General features: G+C 50.7%; 1 protein-coding gene across 3 annotated transcripts; it reads left to right on the top strand.

Annotated features, from left to right (window-relative positions):
• The first annotated feature begins 178 nt into the window (after nt 1–178).
• On the top strand, nt 179–17581 carry cyfip2 (cytoplasmic FMR1 interacting protein 2). Of its 3 annotated transcripts, none has more exons than XM_062476262.1 (30): nt 179–331; nt 3537–3686; nt 3863–3952; nt 4674–4751; nt 5359–5460; nt 5634–5815; nt 6050–6146; nt 6558–6686; nt 6765–6869; nt 7012–7100; nt 7173–7410; nt 7640–7792; nt 7987–8126; nt 8262–8409; nt 8649–8802; nt 8934–9090; nt 9364–9460; nt 9643–9719; nt 9847–9955; nt 10112–10231; nt 10469–10668; nt 10997–11084; nt 11378–11521; nt 11721–11811; nt 12488–12618; nt 14334–14406; nt 14575–14669; nt 14885–15123; nt 15255–15402; nt 15591–17581. In XM_062476262.1, the coding sequence occupies exons 2-30, from the start codon at nt 3570–3572 to the stop codon at nt 15756–15758; spliced, it is 3759 nt and encodes a 1252-aa protein (XP_062332246.1). In that variant the 5' UTR covers nt 179–331; nt 3537–3569; the 3' UTR covers nt 15759–17581. The 3 variants fall into 3 exon arrangements, with proteins under 3 accessions (XP_062332246.1, XP_062332245.1, XP_062332247.1); XM_062476261.1 differs by having other exon boundaries at nt 12488–12621; XM_062476263.1 differs by lacking the exons at nt 14334–14406; nt 14575–14669; nt 14885–15123; nt 15255–15402; nt 15591–17581 and adding an exon at nt 13336–13539.
• The last annotated feature ends 49 nt before the right edge of the window (nt 17582–17630 follow it).

Below are 17630 nucleotides of genomic sequence, written 5' to 3'. Positions count from 1 at the left end.
TTCGTTTACCTGGGGCATTCTGAAAGGAATTAAAAGTGACCCAACCTAATAGAGTTGGATAAGTGGTTATTTCGTTTGGTTGGTACTTGGAATCGTTGGACGCTCAAACTCATTGAGCACCAGTTTGATCCTATGCGACTGGCCCTTTAAGGAAATGCACTTGCAGCCATTTTCTGCTCTTTGTGTGGGGTGGATTAGCGGATAGGCACATAGTAAAAACGAGAGCATCAATCGGAGAAAAGGCGAGAAAAACGTCCGTAAATTATTGGATTGCCGTCGCGGAGTGCGACATTGTCCGCCCGTTTTAACTGGACGGACATGCAAGTTGCAGGTATGTGCACTAACCCAACAGCCGCTCAGTAAAGATGTGCAGCGCTTGTCGACGGGAAGGGAGATGCAGCGATGATGATGACTGGAGAGCTGCCCGTGTATTCGCTAGCTAGCTGTTTTCCTTTCTCATAGTGCACCATCACGTTTGTCGAAAAAAAGAATATAACACACAGGCTTCAGGTATTATGTTTTCATTCATGATTGAGATTCCTCAATGTTTTATTTGATTTCAGTAGCTGAACTGCTCATTCCGATGAATGGAGTTCCGTTATCTCGCCATTGCCTAACGTCAGTGTAGAAATGGCATCATACTGTAGTAGGTTACACCGAGAGATGGGTGGGGTGGAGAGGATCCGTACGGTAGCTTGCCTCGTAGAAGATGCTCTTTGCTCTTTTTTTAAATGAGGTGGATGCTTTGGAAAAGATTGCACTATATTATTGTAGCCTCTCCTTCAAAATACACATGACGGGAAAATGTGCAATATTTCAAATTCATTGCTTGTAAAAATGACCGAGATTGGCTAACGCCAGCTAAAAGCTCCCGAGCATTTTAACGAAGTATTTCTTCAGTCCACAGTTTAATCACCTTTGTTGCACACTTTACACCTAGTTAGTAATCTAACATACATTATAACAAGCGTCGCCGACATAACAGCAGCCGACACACAGTAACTCATAGGAGGCGTCTGCCACATTTTATTATGGGCAAAAATCAGGCCCGTTACCTAAACTCGAATGACAGGTGCATCTACATTCTACTTCCGTTTCAGCCGTTGTCCAAGATTTTTAAATCCAACTCAACGCCGCACATCAAATTAATAGATGTCCACTTTTTTTATTAATTAAATACAATACACTAATCAACCAATAGTTCTGACATAAGTTGTGTTTAAATTGTGCAGGAAGATGACAAAAATATATCTGGCTGATAGGTCTACTCGAGTCTTTACATCGTCCTGTGTTCCTATAGTACCATTCTTGGGACTTTTAAGTGATTACATGTCTTAATAATAATATGTTATGCAATTAATATTACAGTAAGAATATAAAAAATGACTAGCCCCTTGATTACTTTGTATGGGGAGGGCTATGCTAACCTACTGAATGGTTGTATGCATCCTACTCAATAAGGCTACAAACCAATGACAACCAGACTCTAACTTGGGAGATCCAAGAGAAGTATTGACCTATAGGCAGCATACCATGCTGCTATAGGCCATGAGATCAAGCTTATGTCTTTCAGGCCATGAATATTCATATAATGTGTATTGTTGTTGGTTAGACTGAGTAGGCCATGTCATCATAGCCCCCCCCCCCCCCAGGCATACATTCCTCAGGGGTCCTTGCTGAGGACACAAACATACTCGGTATCCTACATGTTTGTGTTCCTGTAGTCAAACTGTGTGTCTGTGTGTCCACGCATGGATGTGTATGCTCTTTTTCTCCTCGACCAGTGAGAGTGTGAGGAGAATGGTAACATGTTACGAGGATGGCCAGAGGGGAGTGGTGGCCATTGAGTGGTGACCCGGACGTGACACACTTTCGTTTCTCCTCTCTCTCTCTCTCTCTCTCTCTCTCTCTCTCTCTCTCTCTCTCTCTCTCTCTCTCTCTCTCTCTCTCTCTCTCTCTCTCTCTCTCTCGCTCTCGCTCTCTCTCTCTCGCTCTCTCTGTCTCTCTCTGTCTCTGTCTCTCTCTTTCTCTCTGTGTCTCTCTTTATCTGTCTAACCATCTCACTCAGATGTAAAGGGCTTCATTGACCTGCCAAAAAGAGACCTCTCTTTCTCCTCTCTCTCTCGTTCTTTCTCTCTGTCTCTGTCTCTTTCTCTGTCTCCCTCTCTCTCTGTCGCTCTCTATGGCTTGGTATATCTCTCTCTTCCTATCATGTACTGTCTCTGCCCCTTGCTTTCCACCTCTAATTCTCTCCAACTCTTCATTCTGTCAGTTTGTTCTCACCCTTCCTCATCCCTCCATCCCCACCATGCTCCCTCCTGTAGGTCTGGACCCGTCTGCCCGCTCTGGCAGACGTAACACACAGGAATGCAGGGGGAATGGAGAGATCTGTGTGTTTGTGTACGCATGTGTCTGAGTGTGTGTTTCCAAAAGGCGCGGAGGCCAACAGAAAGTTGTCTTAAGTGTGGGAAAGTTTATTCAGTCAACTAAGGGCCCTGCCATGAGTGTTCAACAGTATATCCCTCCTGACTGGATGACTGACGGACTGACAGACCTTTTAGGGTAAACATCCAAATGTGTCTGTCTGTATGTCGGTTGAGGCCAAATAGGCATGTCTTACCGAGGTGATGAAGTTCGACAGGAAACCCCACCCGGCCTTGCTCCTCTTCCTCTTAGCTGTTCCTGTGCAGCTGTGACACATGCTACACACACACACACACACACACACACACACACACACACACACACACACACACACACACACACACACACACACACACACACACACACACACACCACAACTGACTGGCTACATGTACTTCACATTGTCTGAGGATAAACAATCCAGCACTATTCCGTGACCTAGGTTAGCAGTGTTTAATTAACAAGTGCTATAGCAGTGCTAGGTTAGCAATGGTAGGTGAACAGGGCTAGCTTAGCAGTGCTCCCCAGCTTCACAGTGTGGGTCTGGGGGGGGTTTAGATTCCTATTTTAGCCTCTCTTTCCCACTGCCCCATCAGCCTGGGGGAGCTGAAGGAGATTAGCGGCCGTGTCAACCCCTGTCTGTCAGTTCAGAGGTGAACCACACACTCCTGAGAGGCACATGATGCAGGGTCGAAACTGCCGACCCCCCACACACACGCTGTTCACACAAAGCAGAGTTTCCCGTGGAATAGGAGGCCGGAACGATGACTTGAATATGAGCCACCACACAGCTCAGTTCCTTGTTTCTTATCAGCACCAGAGCATCGTCTCGGCTAACTTTAGACGTCTCAACCATATCGTCACGTCAACATGTCCACCAACAGGTGCCACTGCTGTAGGGAAGAGAGGCAGAGACAGATGGAGATTTGGAGTCAGGGAGGAAATGAAACCGAATACCCAGACTAGAATACCTGTGGCAGTTTTTACAGGGGGGGGGTGGATGAAATTCCTGACGCTAGTGCTTTTTTTTTCGGGCGTTTGAAAAACTGTCGATTTTCTTGGATTCGGAGCTGCACTCATTTGACACTGTCTCTTCTCGCTCTCGGACTCAGACTGGGGAGTTGCGTGAGTGAGCCCTCGTTACCATGACGACCCACGTGACCCTGGAGGATGCCCTGTCCAACGTGGACCTGCTGGAGGAACTGCCCCTCCCTGACCAGCAGCCCTGTATCGAGCCCCCGCCCTCCTCCATCATGTACCAGGTACACGCACACAGACACACATACACACGCCTTGCCTACACACATACTCCATCACATAGACAAGACACACACACACACATCCTCCTTCACAAACACACACACATACTCCTACACACATATGCACACAAGAACACACACACTGATTCTCACCAACCTTTTTAACTCTCTCTCTCCAGGCCAACTTTGACACCAACTTTGAGGACAGGAATGCATTTGTGACTGGCATCGCCCGCTACATTGAACAGGCCACTGTGCATTCAAGCATGGTGAGAGGACCACAGAGCAAGGACACATGCCCATTGGATTCTGGGATGCCAGTACCAGATCTGAGCAGTCTAGTCATGGCTTGCCATCTCCACTAAAACATCCACTGTGTGTTGTGAGGCACACTTTGACACACACACACACACACACACACACACACACATCGAAGACAAACCCATTGATGCAAAAAAGGCCCTTGTGTTGTTTGTGTCGTGGCTTTATCATCTGGTTCCTCTTTTAGTCGGTTTTGGTTAAAGATAGGCTTACACACACACACACATACTGAATCAGGCAGCCACTGGACTGGTGAATAGGAATGAATAGAGTGTGTGATGGGACTCACAATGAGGGGAACCAAGGTTTTATTCAACCTTTATTTAAATCAGGAAGTGCAAACGAGATTCATGTTCCAATTTGTCTTTTTCCCTCTCCTCGAATTAAGAACAGACTGTTTTCACAGTTATTTGACTGTGTGTAAAATGTAAACGTGCGCTGTAACATTAACATGTCCAACATTTGAACAGACGAAACTGATATTCCCCAGTATTTGAAAATGTTCTGTGCTTCACAATACCGAATTGAAAAGGTCAAAGGGGGCTACACCGCCCAAGTATACTGGCTATCCTTTTTACTACATTGAAAGTGGTTTCTTTTCCACTGGTCCCTTGTTGCGTTTGACCTGACGGTTATGGAAGTGCTGTGTCTCTGTCTCTGTCCGTCCAGAACGAGATGCTGGAGGAGGGCCACGAGTACGCTGTCATGCTCTACACCTGGAGGAGCTGTTCCAGGGCCATTCCCCAGGTAACACACACACACACACACCCCAACACACACCCACACTACTACTTTAACAAAGGGTGTTGCAGGGCTGGCATGAGATTTGTTAGCACCCCCAACAAGCTTTCGCGAGCTTCACTCGCGAGTTTACACGGCTGTTTACGCGTCAATGATGCTTCACTCCGTCAACCTGCGCCTCGTCCGTTACCGTTTACAACGTTAGCTTGGCTACTTGTTTGGCGTTGCCTTTTCAGCGTGAGATATACAATGTGTGGCGTGAGAAATTGTTAAATGGTTGAAATGCGGGTGTCACACGGCGAAACCATGACACTTGGCCGATCTGGTGTTGTCAGATAATATCCCCTCCTCACGTACGCATCTTCCCACAACTTCCCCATCGCTTTTGTTCCACTGCTAAGCTCTGAGCTAACACACAGCGTCGTCCAAGCCTGGCCAGTTTCCACCCTGAAACCTCACCTTCGACCAACAGCAACACAAGGCCCACTGAAACATCTAATAATAATCGTAGTGTCAACAGATATGAAGAAACACACCCAGAGCACCAGTGATAGTGGTGCTGAACGTCCCTCGCACCCAAAGCAGTGTGACAGCTCCCTCTTGTGGCCCTCAGGTGAAGTGCAACGAACAGCCCAACAGAGTGGAGATCTACGAGAAGACCGTGGAGGTGCTGGAGCCGGAGGTCACCAAGCTCATGAAGTTCATGTACTTCCAGGTACTCCCCAGAGAACGGCTTCCTTTCTGACCCTCCGACCTCTCTGCTCGCTCGCTGTTCGAAAGCGCTGAAACGGTCTTTTCTTACCAGTAAATGAACAAACGGAGAGAGTAATGTGGTGTAATGCCTTGACCAGTCAGTGAGTCATCGGCTCCCTCCCTCCCTCCCTCCAGAGGAAGGCCATAGAGCGGTTCTGTGGTGAGGTGAAGCGCCTGTGCCACGCCGAGAGGAGGAAGGACTTTGTGTCGGAGGCCTACCTGCTGACCCTGGGGAAGTTCATCAACATGTTCGCCGTGCTGGACGAGCTCAAGAACATGAAGTGCAGCGTGAAGAACGACCACTCTGCCTACAAACGGTACAGTACGCTCGCGCACACACACGCACATGCTCATCGCCTGTTACCACGCTAGCTGAGACCCTACTGGCTATCTGTTAGCATGCTTGTTAATGCTACTGCATAGTGTGGATCTGATAGCATGCTCGCTAATGCCCAGTGGGAAATCTGTTAGCATGCTGGCTGAGGCCCAGTGTTTGACGTTATCGTGCAAGCTAGGGCCCGTTGTAACCCCTATGATTCCCTGTGCTCCAGGGCGGCCCAGTTCCTGAGGAAGATGGCCGACCCCCAGTCCATCCAGGAGTCCCAGAACCTCTCCATGTTCCTGGCCAATCACAATAGGATCACGCAGGTCGGCATAGAAACGTCTGGCGTAGAAGTTGATTGCAGTATCACATTATGAAACGCTGACAGGGATTCTCTAAGGGACGGGTGTAGCTCAGTGGTAAAGCCTGACTGCAGATCAAGAGGTCCCCGGTTCAAATCACCCCCCTGTACATCACTTTGGTAAAAGAAGAAGAAGCCCTTCATCACTACAGTCATGGAACACACACACACACACACACGCCTGGGGGCCAAATTCCAGTGCCCTCTGCTATCATAAAGACGTAATAATTACATTAGGATAAAACATGACTAAAAACACACAGAACCTTATGGAATCATCGAAGTAGATCCCACCTCGGGGTAGAATCCTGCTTCTATCGGGGTGTCAGTGCTGTATGAATGATGCCACCCCTGACCCCTGACCCTGTGTGTGTAGTGCCTGCACCAGCAGCTGGAGGTCATCCCTGGGTACGAGGAGCTGCTGGCCGACATCGTCAACATCAGTGTGGATTATTACGAGAACAAGATGTACCTGACCCCCAGCGAGAAACACATGCTGCTCAAGGTAGCCCTCCCCCTCTCTCTGGTGTTTGCATGTGTGTTTGTGCACATGAGAGCGGTGACGAACCCGGGTGTCTCTCAGGTGATGGGCTTTGGGCTGTACCTGATGGACGGTAACGTCAGCAACATCTACAAGCTCGACGCGAAGAAGAGGATCAACCTGGGCAAGATCGACAAGTTCTTCAAGGTTAGGTTCTCTCTCTCTCTCTCTCTCTCTCTGTTCTACCATAAACTCCCTCCTACCTCCAGAATACGTGTCATTGAGACCCTGTGTATCAGTGTTGGTGAAGGGTAACCAAGTCTGACTGTGTGTGTGTGTGTGTGTGCAGCTCCAGGTGGTGCCTCTGTTCGGGGACATGCAGATCGAGCTGTCACGCTACATCGAGACCAGCGCTCACTACGAGGAGAACAAGTCCAAGTAAGACACGCGCACACACACCCACTCACAATCTCTATGACTATGATCAACCTCTTTTCACCCCCCCTCCAGGTGGACGTGCACCCAGAGCAGCATCTCCCCGCAGTACAACCTGTGCGAGCAGATGGTGCAGATCCGCGACGACCACATCCGCTTCATCTCGGAGCTGGCGCGCTACAGCAACAGCGAGGTGGTGACGGGCTCGGGCCTGGACAGCCAGAAGTCGGACGAGGAGTACCGGGAGCTGTTCGACCTGGCCCTGCGCGGCCTGCAGCTGCTCTCCAAGTGGAGCACGCACGTCATGGAGGTGGTGAGTGGACGTGGCGGAGTGTGTGTGTGCTCGTTGGTGTGTGTGTGTTTGCTTGTGTGTGTGTGTGTGTGTGCAAGCTTACAGTATTTTGGCGTGTGTGGGTGCGCGTGCGTTCCTACCACACCTGTGTGTGTGTGTGTGTGTCTGTGTGTGTGTGTGTGCGAGTGTGTGCTAGGGTACCCACACCCCCCTTGCAGTAACCCCCCTCCCTCTCTCCCTCGTGTCTCAGTACTCGTGGAAGCTGGTCCATCCCACAGACAAGTTCTGCAACAAGGACTGCCCCGGCACGGCGGAGGAGTACGAGAGAGCCACGCGCTACAACTACACCAGCGAGGAGAAGTTCGCCCTGGTGGAGGTCATCGCCATGATCAAAGGACTGCAGGTACCGTAGCCTTCCAGGGCCGGGGGGGTCTACCTCTGGGGAGGGTGAGGATGGTGGTGGCAGGGATGACGGAGAGTGTGTGTGTGTGTGTGTGTGTGTGTGTGTGTGTGTGTGTGTCGAGGGGTTCTGACGCGTGGTAGCCTGGTTCTTTCTGGCGCACGGCCCGAGGCTGAAGGTGACTGTGCGCTCTCCAGGTGCTCATGGGCCGCATGGAGTCTGTGTTCAACCAGGCCATCAGGAACACCATCTACGCCGCGCTGCAGGACTTTGCCCAGATGACCCTGAGAGAGCCGCTCCGCCAGGCCGTACGTAAGAAGAAGAACGTCCTCATCAGGTGAGCCCCGCCCTCCCGGGCCACGCCTCCCCCAAACGGGACGCGCCCCGCGGCCGGGATTGGCTGGCCGCCCGCCGCGTCTGTGGGGTTCGGTGTCTCCGTTTGGGTTCGCTGACCCTCCGTCTCGTTGCGCAGCGTCCTCCAGGCCATCCGCAAGACCATCTGTGACTGGGAGGGCGCCAGGGAACCCCCCAACGACCCCTGCCTGAGGGGGGAGAAGGACCCCAAGGGGGGGTTCGACATCAAGGTGCCCCGGAGAGCTGTGGGGCCCTCCAGCACGCAGGTACGGGGGGTGGGGTCAGGGGGGAGTGGGGGTGGTCGGGGATAGTCGGGGGGGTGCGTAAGGGGGTTGGGGGAGACGGGGGTGTGTGTGGGGGGGAGGGGCTTATGGATAGACTTTCCTCTCTCTTTCAGTACTCACCTTGCTTTCTCCCTCCCTCACTCCTCTCTCTCTCTCTCTCTCTCTCTCTCTCTCTCTCTCTCTCTCTCTCTCTCTCTCCCCCCCCCCATCCCGGTCTTCAGCTGTACATGGTGCGCACCATGCTGGAGTCCCTCATAGCGGACAAGAGCGGCTCTAAGAAGACCCTGCGCAGCAGCCTGGACGGGCCCATCGTCCTGGCCATAGAGGACTTCCACAAGCACTCCTTCTTCTTCACACACCTGCTCAACTTCAGCGGTAACGCACGCACGCACGCACACACACACACTCCGACAAATACAGATGGGCATATGGATGTGGAAATTTGTCTTGGCCTGAGTTTTCTGGGACAGTAGACTTGGCTCACCCCCTCCCCCCCTCATCTCCAGAGGCCCTGCAGCAGTGCTGTGACCTGTCCCAGCTGTGGTTCAGGGAGTTCTTCCTGGAGCTCACCATGGGCCGCAGGATCCAGTTCCCCATCGAGATGTCCATGCCCTGGATCCTCACCGACCACATCCTGGAGACCAAGGAGCCCTCCATGATGGAGTAAGAGCCAAGAGTGTGTGTGTGTGTGTGTGTGTGTGTGAGAGAGAGAGAGAAACAGTGAGAGAGTCAGAATGACAGAAAGAGAGAGAGAATGACACAGAGAGTGAGACGGAGAGAGCGGGTGACTGAGAGGAAGAGAGAGAAAAGGGAGGGGGGTCTGGTGTCGTGGGGGGGGGGGGGGGTGGTGGAGAGGTCTCTCTGGCGTTAGCGTAGCTTGACTCGCGTCATCCCAGCGTTAACTGGGACTGACCTTAACTACCCCCTCCTCCCCAGGTACGTGCTCTACCCTCTGGACCTGTACAACGACAGCGGCTACTACGCCCTCACCAAGTTCAAGAAGCAGTTCCTGTACGACGAGATCGAGGCTGAGGTTAGACCAGGCCCCAAAACCTCGACCATGCCCCTCCAACACCGGCTCTCACACACACAAACACACACACACACACAGACACACAGACACACACACACACACACACACACACAGACACAAACACACAAGCTCCCTCCTTCTCACCCACACAAGCAGACCACTGACTCCTGTCCTTGTTTCAGGTAAACCTCTGCTTCGATCAGTTTGTGTACAAGCTGGCCGATCAGATATTCGCCTACTACAAGGCCATGGCTGGGAGGTGAGGAGATGGACTGCTTTCACACACGGTAGTTTTTAATAGAGAGCGGATCTCTCGTGGAGCTCAGTTCCCAAACCAGGAAGTAGAACATGATGTGTGTGTGTGCGCGTGTGTTCTCGTCCTCCAGCGTTCTCCTGGACAAGCGCTTCAGAGCAGAATGTAAAAACTACGGCGTGATCATCCCTTACCCTCCCTCCAACCGCTACGAGACCCTGCTGAAACAGAGACACGTACAGGTACGGCACACACACACACACACACACACTGTGGCACAATGACATTTGAACTGATAAGATGGAATATCCACTGCAAATAGCCTGTATTCTACCTTCCTCTCACTTCCCCTCTCTCTCACCTCTCACCCCCCCCCCCCCCCTCTCTCTCTCCTGCAGCTGCTGGGTCGCTCCATTGATCTGAACCGTCTGATCACGCAGAGGATCTCAGCAGCTATCTACAAGTCTCTGGACCAGGCCATCAGCCGCTTCGAGAGCGAGGACCTCACCTCCATCGTGGTGAGGACGCCACGGACACACACACACACACACACTCACTTTTAAAAGAGTACATGCATACTGTATAGGCATACTGTAGATGTAAACTAAAGACAATCATATCAGGTCACACACACACACACTCATATTCTGTTCACCTCCCCTGACTAGTGCTTTTTGTTTCCACTTGACCTGCCTTTCCTTCTCCTCCTCCACCCCTCTCTCCACCCCTCCCTCCCTCTCTCCCTCCCCCGTCAGGAGCTGGAGTGGTTGATGGAGATCAACCGTCTGACCCACCGGCTGCTGTCCAAGCACATGACCCTGGACAGCTTTGACGCCATGTTCCGCGAGGCCAACCACAACGTGTCGGCCCCGTACGGCCGCATCACGCTGCACGTCTTCTGGGAGCTCAACTTCGACTTCCTGCCCAACTACTGCTACAACGGCTCCACCAACCGGTGTGTGTGTGTGGGGGAGAACGTGGGTGTGTGAGAGCGAGCGTGTGTGAGAGCGAGCGTGCGTGAGAGCGAGCGTGTGTGAGAGCGAGCGTGCGTGAGAGCGAGCGTGTGTGAGAGCGAGCGTGCGTGAGAGCGTGGGTGTGTGAGAGCGTGGGTGTGTGAGAGCGTGGGTGTGTGAAAGCGAGCGTGCGTGAGAGCGAGCGTACATCTGTGTGAGCGGTTTAAGTTTACAGGTGTGTACCAATGTGAACAAACATAGGTTGGTGTGTGTGTGAGAGGGACAGTCGGGAGTGTGTGACTGAGCATTCCGCGGTCCCTGTCTCCACAGCTTCGTGCGTACGGCCATCCCCTTTACCCAGGAGCCTCAGCGGGACAAGCCAGCCAACGTGCAGCCCTACTACCTGTACGGATCCAAGGTGTGGGGCCGCTCGCAGTACTGCAGCAGGGACCAGCTCACGCTGGGGAGACGCATGCACACATCCAAATCAGGGCTTCTCAGCCAGCGTGGAAAGAAAATGAGACAGTCATCCAGGCTGGAAGTGTTGGAATGTCTTTCTGATGCATTTTCTCCTTGCTTTTGCCTCTCTCTCTCTCTCTCTCTCTCTCTCTCTCTCTCTCTCTCTCTCTCTCTCTCTCTCTCTCTCTCTCTCTCTCTCCCCCTCCCCCTCTCTCTCTGACTCTCTCTCTCGGGCTCTCTCTCTGTTCACAGCCTCTGAACATAGCCTACTCCCACATCTATAGCTCCTACCGGAACTTTGTTGGCCCGCCCCACTTTAAGACCATCTGCCGTCTCCTTGGTTACCAGGGCATCGCCGTGGTGATGGAAGAGCTTCTCAAGATAGTCAAGAGCCTGGTACCTCTCCCTCATTCTGCACGCTCTCGTCACAGGATCCACGTCAGAACCGCTGAGTCCTTAAACCTTCCTCTTCTCTCCTCTTTTTCTTCTATTCTCCTCTCCTTCTCCTCCTCTCCTCTCCTTTCCTCTCCACCTCATCTCCTTTCCCCTCCCCCTCTTCTCCCCTCCTCCCCTCGTCGGTTTTCTCTCCCTCCAGCTGCAGGGCACCATCCTGCAGTATGTGAAGACTCTGATCGAGGTGATGCCCAAGATATGCCGATTACCTCGCCACGAGTATGGCAGCCCAGGTCAGCCCACTTTTTGTGTGTGTGTGTCTGTGTCTACCAGTATGTGTCCCTGAATACACACATCCACGCCCTACAACAACAGTTGTGGTCAGTTAGAGTTCGTTTGTACGTCAGAGTAAGCGACGCCCAGGTGACTGTGCCAGCAGGAAGGTGTTGCTCTGAGGATTGCTTTGGGAACGCCTGCCTCCTGTGGCTGGGGCGCATCAGACAACCAAATGAGATATTCCCGTTGATCGGGGATTAGGGATTACTAGATTACTGCTGTTCTGTTCTGGCTGTACCAGGCTTACTGTGGGTGATCTCTGTCAGCAAGTAATGATCCTCTGCCCACACACACGCGGACAAGCAAACAGATGACGACATGCACACACACACACACACACGGGGGCGGGTCACCAAGTCCATACAGGAACGTGGTTTTGATGACACCCTAATGATTCAAGTGGCCTAGTTGGTGACCACGGTCTCCCCAATACTCCATGATGGTAGAGGGCCAGGTGAGGGTTGATGGACGTTCTACTTTCAAAACCGAGATGGAATCCGAATACCAAAGGAATAATAAATGAAATAAATGATAAATGAGCCGATGCGCGCTCTGAAATTTTGCGTCTCTCTCTCGCTCTCACGCTCTATTCCCCCCCCCCCCCCCCCGCCCCTCCCTCCTCTCCCCTCCAAGGGATTCTGGAGTTCTTCCACCACCAGCTGAAGGACATCATCGAGTACGCCGAGCTGAAGACAGACGTGTTCCAGAGTCTCCGGGAGGTCGGCAACGCCATCCTCTTCTGCCTGCTCATAGAGCAAGCCTTGGTGAGACCCCCCCTCCCCCCAGCCCCCCATCTCCTCTATCTCCTCCCCTCCTTCCGGCCCATCTTCTCCCCCGGCCTCCCCCGTCAGAAACATTTAGCTATCAAGCATCGCCCAGTCAGTCGGTGAACAAGTTAAGAAAGCTGTATTGCTTGCGGCCGGCCCACAAGGATGGTGATACAAAGTTTGTCCGCTAGCATGTTGCGCCAGCTGCCTATTTAAACGGAACCGCTCTCCACAGTGATTGGCTAAAACCAAGGCATGCAAATGTCCCATGGCTCTTCCTTCGTTGGCTCCCTTGCATAGACCTGGCACGCGTGCGCGTGCGTACGTGTTGAGCGTGTGCGTGTGAGTGCACTCTCTGACCCCTCGACCATACGATTAACACCTTTTATGGCCTCCCCAGTAAAATAGTGGGCAGCCCAGGTCACCTTGTTTACGTAAGCCTAGTGTTACCCAGAGTTCAGAAGAGGGGGTAGGCCTCTCTTTGCACACAAAGAATGCTGAACACAGTATCATTCTTATACAGGAAAAAAGGTTACATCTTAAACGTTTTCTGACATCCCCTCTTTCTAACTCTCTCCTCGTCTCCTTTTTATCTCGCTCTACGTGAGTTGAAGCCATCTTGATTCTTTGATGTGTGCCGATTTAATGTCTTGGTCACTGTTTGTTCTCTGAAACGCAACTATGTTTGTCATTACACGCTGGCCTCTACAACAGGTGGTAAGCATTTAGTGGCCTTATCCTCTGTAGCAAATGCACGTCGAGGTCTCTCTCTCCCTCCCTCTTGTCTCTCTGTACCACTGTGTTCTTCTGTCTCACCTGCAGTGCCTAGGTTGACCTCTGGGGGCAGTGGAAGCGCAGGGCGGATGACTGGTTAGGTCTTAAGGTGGCTGTGTAGCAGCGCAGAGTCTAGCTCTATGAGCAGAGCCGTTTGTCCGTAGTGTCTGCCTATTAATATAATAGGCAGAGTAATGGTTCTCCGTCTTTGGCTTCCACTGCTGCTGTGGTGTGTGTGTGTGCCTGGTGTGCTGCATGAGTGTGTGTGTGTGTGTGTGTGTGTGTGTGTGTGTGTGTGTGCGCCCCGTAGTGGTTCATGTTCACTGCATGCCTGTCTGTTGTCCTCCACCCACCATCTAACATTGATGTGTCCGTCTCACACACGACGCCCTGTTTCACTTCCTGGTTTGTCTGTCACCTAGACGACCGTGTCTGCTTACCTGTGATTACACTGACAGGAAGCTGCAAGCCACATGTGTGCAATTGGGCACTACGGCTTCACCACATCTCCAACCATGTCCTCATTTTCAATGAGGTTCAAGTCTTCTAAAAGCGATGATGTGTTTTGATCTGGGTTACACATACGCACACAAACACACTGGGTCTGAGTGGAACTGCAAGTGACCAGTCGCTTGAACCGGATTGTTTAACCAGTCAAATCAGTGTGACAGGCCACACACAGAGATATGCCCTACTTGGCGCCTGGATATAATCCCTGGGTTATGCAGTTATGTAATACCACACACACACACTATTTATGAATAGATTATATGTAGCCATATACTATAAACTGGGGTTTAGTGTGTGAGTGCGTGTGTCATTGCTCTTTAGTATTATCTTGTGTGTGTGTGTGAGTGTGTGTGTGTGTTATTATCTCACGTGTGTGTGTGTGCATGTGCTAGTGTCGGTGTTATCTCACGTGTGTGTGCTCACCTCAGTCCCAGGAGGAAGTGTGTGACCTGCTCCATGCAGCCCCCTTCCAGAACATCCTCCCAAGGGTCTACATCAAAGGTAGGTGCTGGCCCACCTGGGGTACCTTGTCATAAGTACATGTTAAGTACTGAAATAGTATCATGCTGTAAAGCTCTAATCCCATAGAATATGAATGAGACATGTAGCTGTGTTGTGACTGACAAGGATTTACTGTCCTGTGTGTGTGTGTGTTTGTGTGTTGTTCAGAGGGTGAGCGACTGGAGGTGAGGATGAAGAGGCTGGAGGCCAAGTATGCCCCCCTGCACCTGGTTCCTCTGATCGAGAGGCTGGGCACCCCCCAGGTGAGACCCCCACCACCCTCCCCCCCACCACCCTCCTCACCCCATCCCCACAAAGAGAAGTCGAGCCACGACAGAGCCGCAACCCATTGCCCTGCCTGACCACACGCGTCACCACTCCCGCCCTCTTGAGTGCTACTGTAACCTGGACCCTTTCATCATTTGAATAATCTTCCCCTCCCTTGTACTCCCCACCACCTTCCCTCGCCCCACCCCAGCAAATCGCCATCGCCCGCGAGGGCGACCTGCTGACCAAGGAGCGCCTGTGCTGCGGCCTGTCCATGTTCGAGGTCATCCTGACGCGCATCCGCAGCTTCCTGCAGGACGCCGTGTGGCGGGGGCCGCCGCCCACCAACGGCGTGATGCACGTGGACGAGTGCATGGAGTTCCACCGCCTGTGGAGCGCCATGCAGTTCGTCTACTGCATCCCCGTGGGCACGCACGAGTTCACCGCAGAGTGAGTGGCGCGCGCGCGCGCGCACGCTCAGCCTGAAAGGACACACACACACTCGCTGTAGAAAGTAATTGTTGTCCCTTAAAGTTGTGTTGAGTTGATCAGGAAGTGTGTGTGTGTGTGTGTGTGAGCAGGCAGTGCTTCGGAGACGGACTGAACTGGGCCGGCTGCTCCATCATCGTGTTGCTGGGTCAGCAGCGGCGCTTCGACCTCTTTGACTTCTGCTACCACCTCCTCAAGGTGCAGCGGCAGGACGGCAAGGACGAGATCATCAAGAACGTGGTGGGTGGCCTCACGCACGCACGCACACACGCGCTGATGTTAGAATTTGACGTTTTTTTTTTTTTTTTTACTCTTTCTGTCGCTCCATATACATCCCTTTCTTTCTTTCGGTCTCTCCCTCTGCCTGTGTTTCTCTCTCCCTCTCTCTCCGTCTCTCTTTCTCCGTCCCTCTCTCCCTGTCTCTGCAGCCCCTGAAGAAGATGGCGGACCGCATCAGGAAGTACCAGATCCTGAACAACGAGATCTTCGCCATCCTCAACAAGTACATGAAGGCCGTGGAGACGGACAGTTCCACCGTGGAGCATGTGCGCTGCTTCCAGCCACCTATACACCAGTCCCTGGCCACCACCTGCTGAGAACCCCCCCCCCCACACACTCCACAGCCCCCCCCCCCCCCCTCCCCACACACGTGTGCCCACTCCATAGCACCCACACACACTCTGCCTCTCGAAACATGGTAAACATGAGTCGTGACTTTTACCATTCTTCACATTGGCAACTAATATTACATGGCAGGAGTGTTCTCTTGTCATAGCTCTAGAACTACCGAGGCCTACTGGAAACCCATACGATTCTGTCTTAAACCGAATTAGACTCTGTTTATCTCTGGCTCCCCTGAAACTACAAACCCCAGTAGTCCATGTTCTGTAGGTGTAGGATAACTCGGCCTCTTCTTCTGTGGTCACAGTCAGACTGTCCTACCCAGACCCATGCATGCCTTCATGCCTTCCTCAAGCTGTGTACCATGAGGACTGGGCTCTCACTCACACACACACACACACACATATATACACGTACATACACACATGCAACACACAAGTCAATCAGAGAGCTTGGGACCAACCTTACTCCTGCAGATAGACTGAGAACAATCTAGAATCTTCAATCTTAAAGAGGACTTGCATAGACCCTAGACGAAACCCAGATGGATCTCAAACTGATTTCGAAATATATGAAAAATGAATTTTGTAGATGATATACAAAAGCAAATAAGTTTGAGTCCATGTTGGTGCTGTGGTACTACTACTGAAGGACCCCACCATCGGCACGACCCTCATCACTTCAATCATGATACAATTAACATTGTCTGTTCATCCAACGGTTATTGCTGTTGATTTGAACCGTATACACCTTTGCAGCAAAACACTTGATTTCAGAGGAAAATGAACAACATTTGTTTTATTTATTTGTGTGTTTCTTTTTTGCTTTGATTTATTTTCTCCTCATGATTTCTAACATCCAGAGCCTCTGAGTGCATTTTATCCAGTACCCATATTCATTGTGAATTTCACTGTTGAAACTAAGTGAAGTGTTGAGTGTTGTAGTTTTTGTTTTTAATTATTGATAATTTAATTGACATATTTGGTACATGTCTCTTCTATGAACTAGAAACCTCATCGACAATTATCCTTCCGTTTGTTGGAACTTTCATTTTTATTTGACCATTTCTCTGCGAATTACACATCTTCATCTGCGCAAGTGTGTTTACATTTTCCCAGAAAAAAATAACAATAAAATACAATACATTAGAAATACCCTCTTAGGCTTGAGGAAAGGCTAGATCATCCAGCTCAAAGGGATTCCTTTTTTTGTCAGAAAAGACTCTACATCGGATCCCCCTTGTAAGTGAATTGAAGATATTGATGCTACCTTCTACAGTAGGTAGATCATTGGGAAAATGTGGTTACCTAAATATATTCAGTATTTACCAGTGTTGGACTTTGCTTTAGAGTTAGCAGTGTTACCAAAATATGCAAATATTTTGTGCCCTCTTTTTGTTTTCTTATAAAGGATACATCAGACACAGTTTTATGACAATATTCCCATCATGTGTTTATTTGTTGCATTTTGAATGAAAAATAAGAAAGTTTCTTTGTATTTGTTCCAGTGGTCATTTTATTATATTTATTCACAAAACTACACCTTATTGTTCATTGAATGGTTGAATTTATGAAAAAGTGAAGGTATAAATTATCATCTTCAAACCTTAGCATGACAAAAGTGTACTTTATTGTCATCAATGGCTCCATTTGTGACATGAGGTTTTGTTTTTGATATTGTTGTACGAGTGACCATGTTTTGAAATACAAAAAAGGAGTAAAGAATATAACATGTACAACAATGGTCCTGCAAAAGGATTTGAAATTATGTTGTATTTCCATGAAATAAAAATGTCTAACTGAAAGATGGCAATGCGTTTTCATTTTAAATTATTAAAATTGTTGGTG

The sequence above is a fragment of the Osmerus eperlanus genome, chromosome 13 (genome assembly GCF_963692335.1).
Source record: "Osmerus eperlanus chromosome 13, fOsmEpe2.1, whole genome shotgun sequence".
Classification (NCBI taxonomy): domain Eukaryota; kingdom Metazoa; phylum Chordata; class Actinopteri; order Osmeriformes; family Osmeridae; genus Osmerus; species Osmerus eperlanus.
Note: the sequence above shows the minus strand (reverse complement) of the source record. Positions and strands in the feature narration are given on the sequence as shown.

Excerpts from the sequence above, each read along its gene's own strand:
- cyfip2 (XM_062476261.1), top strand. The coding sequence starts at position 3,570 with ATGACGACCCACGTGACCCTGGAGGATGCCCTGTCCAACGTGGACCTG. Across the intron at positions 6,870-7,011 it reads AGATCGACAAGTTCTTCAAG|CTCCAGGTGGTGCCTCTGTT; the intron begins GTTAGGTTCTCT and ends GTGTGTGTGCAG. Across the intron at positions 7,411-7,639 it reads GCACGCACGTCATGGAGGTG|TACTCGTGGAAGCTGGTCCA; the intron begins GTGAGTGGACGT and ends CTCGTGTCTCAG.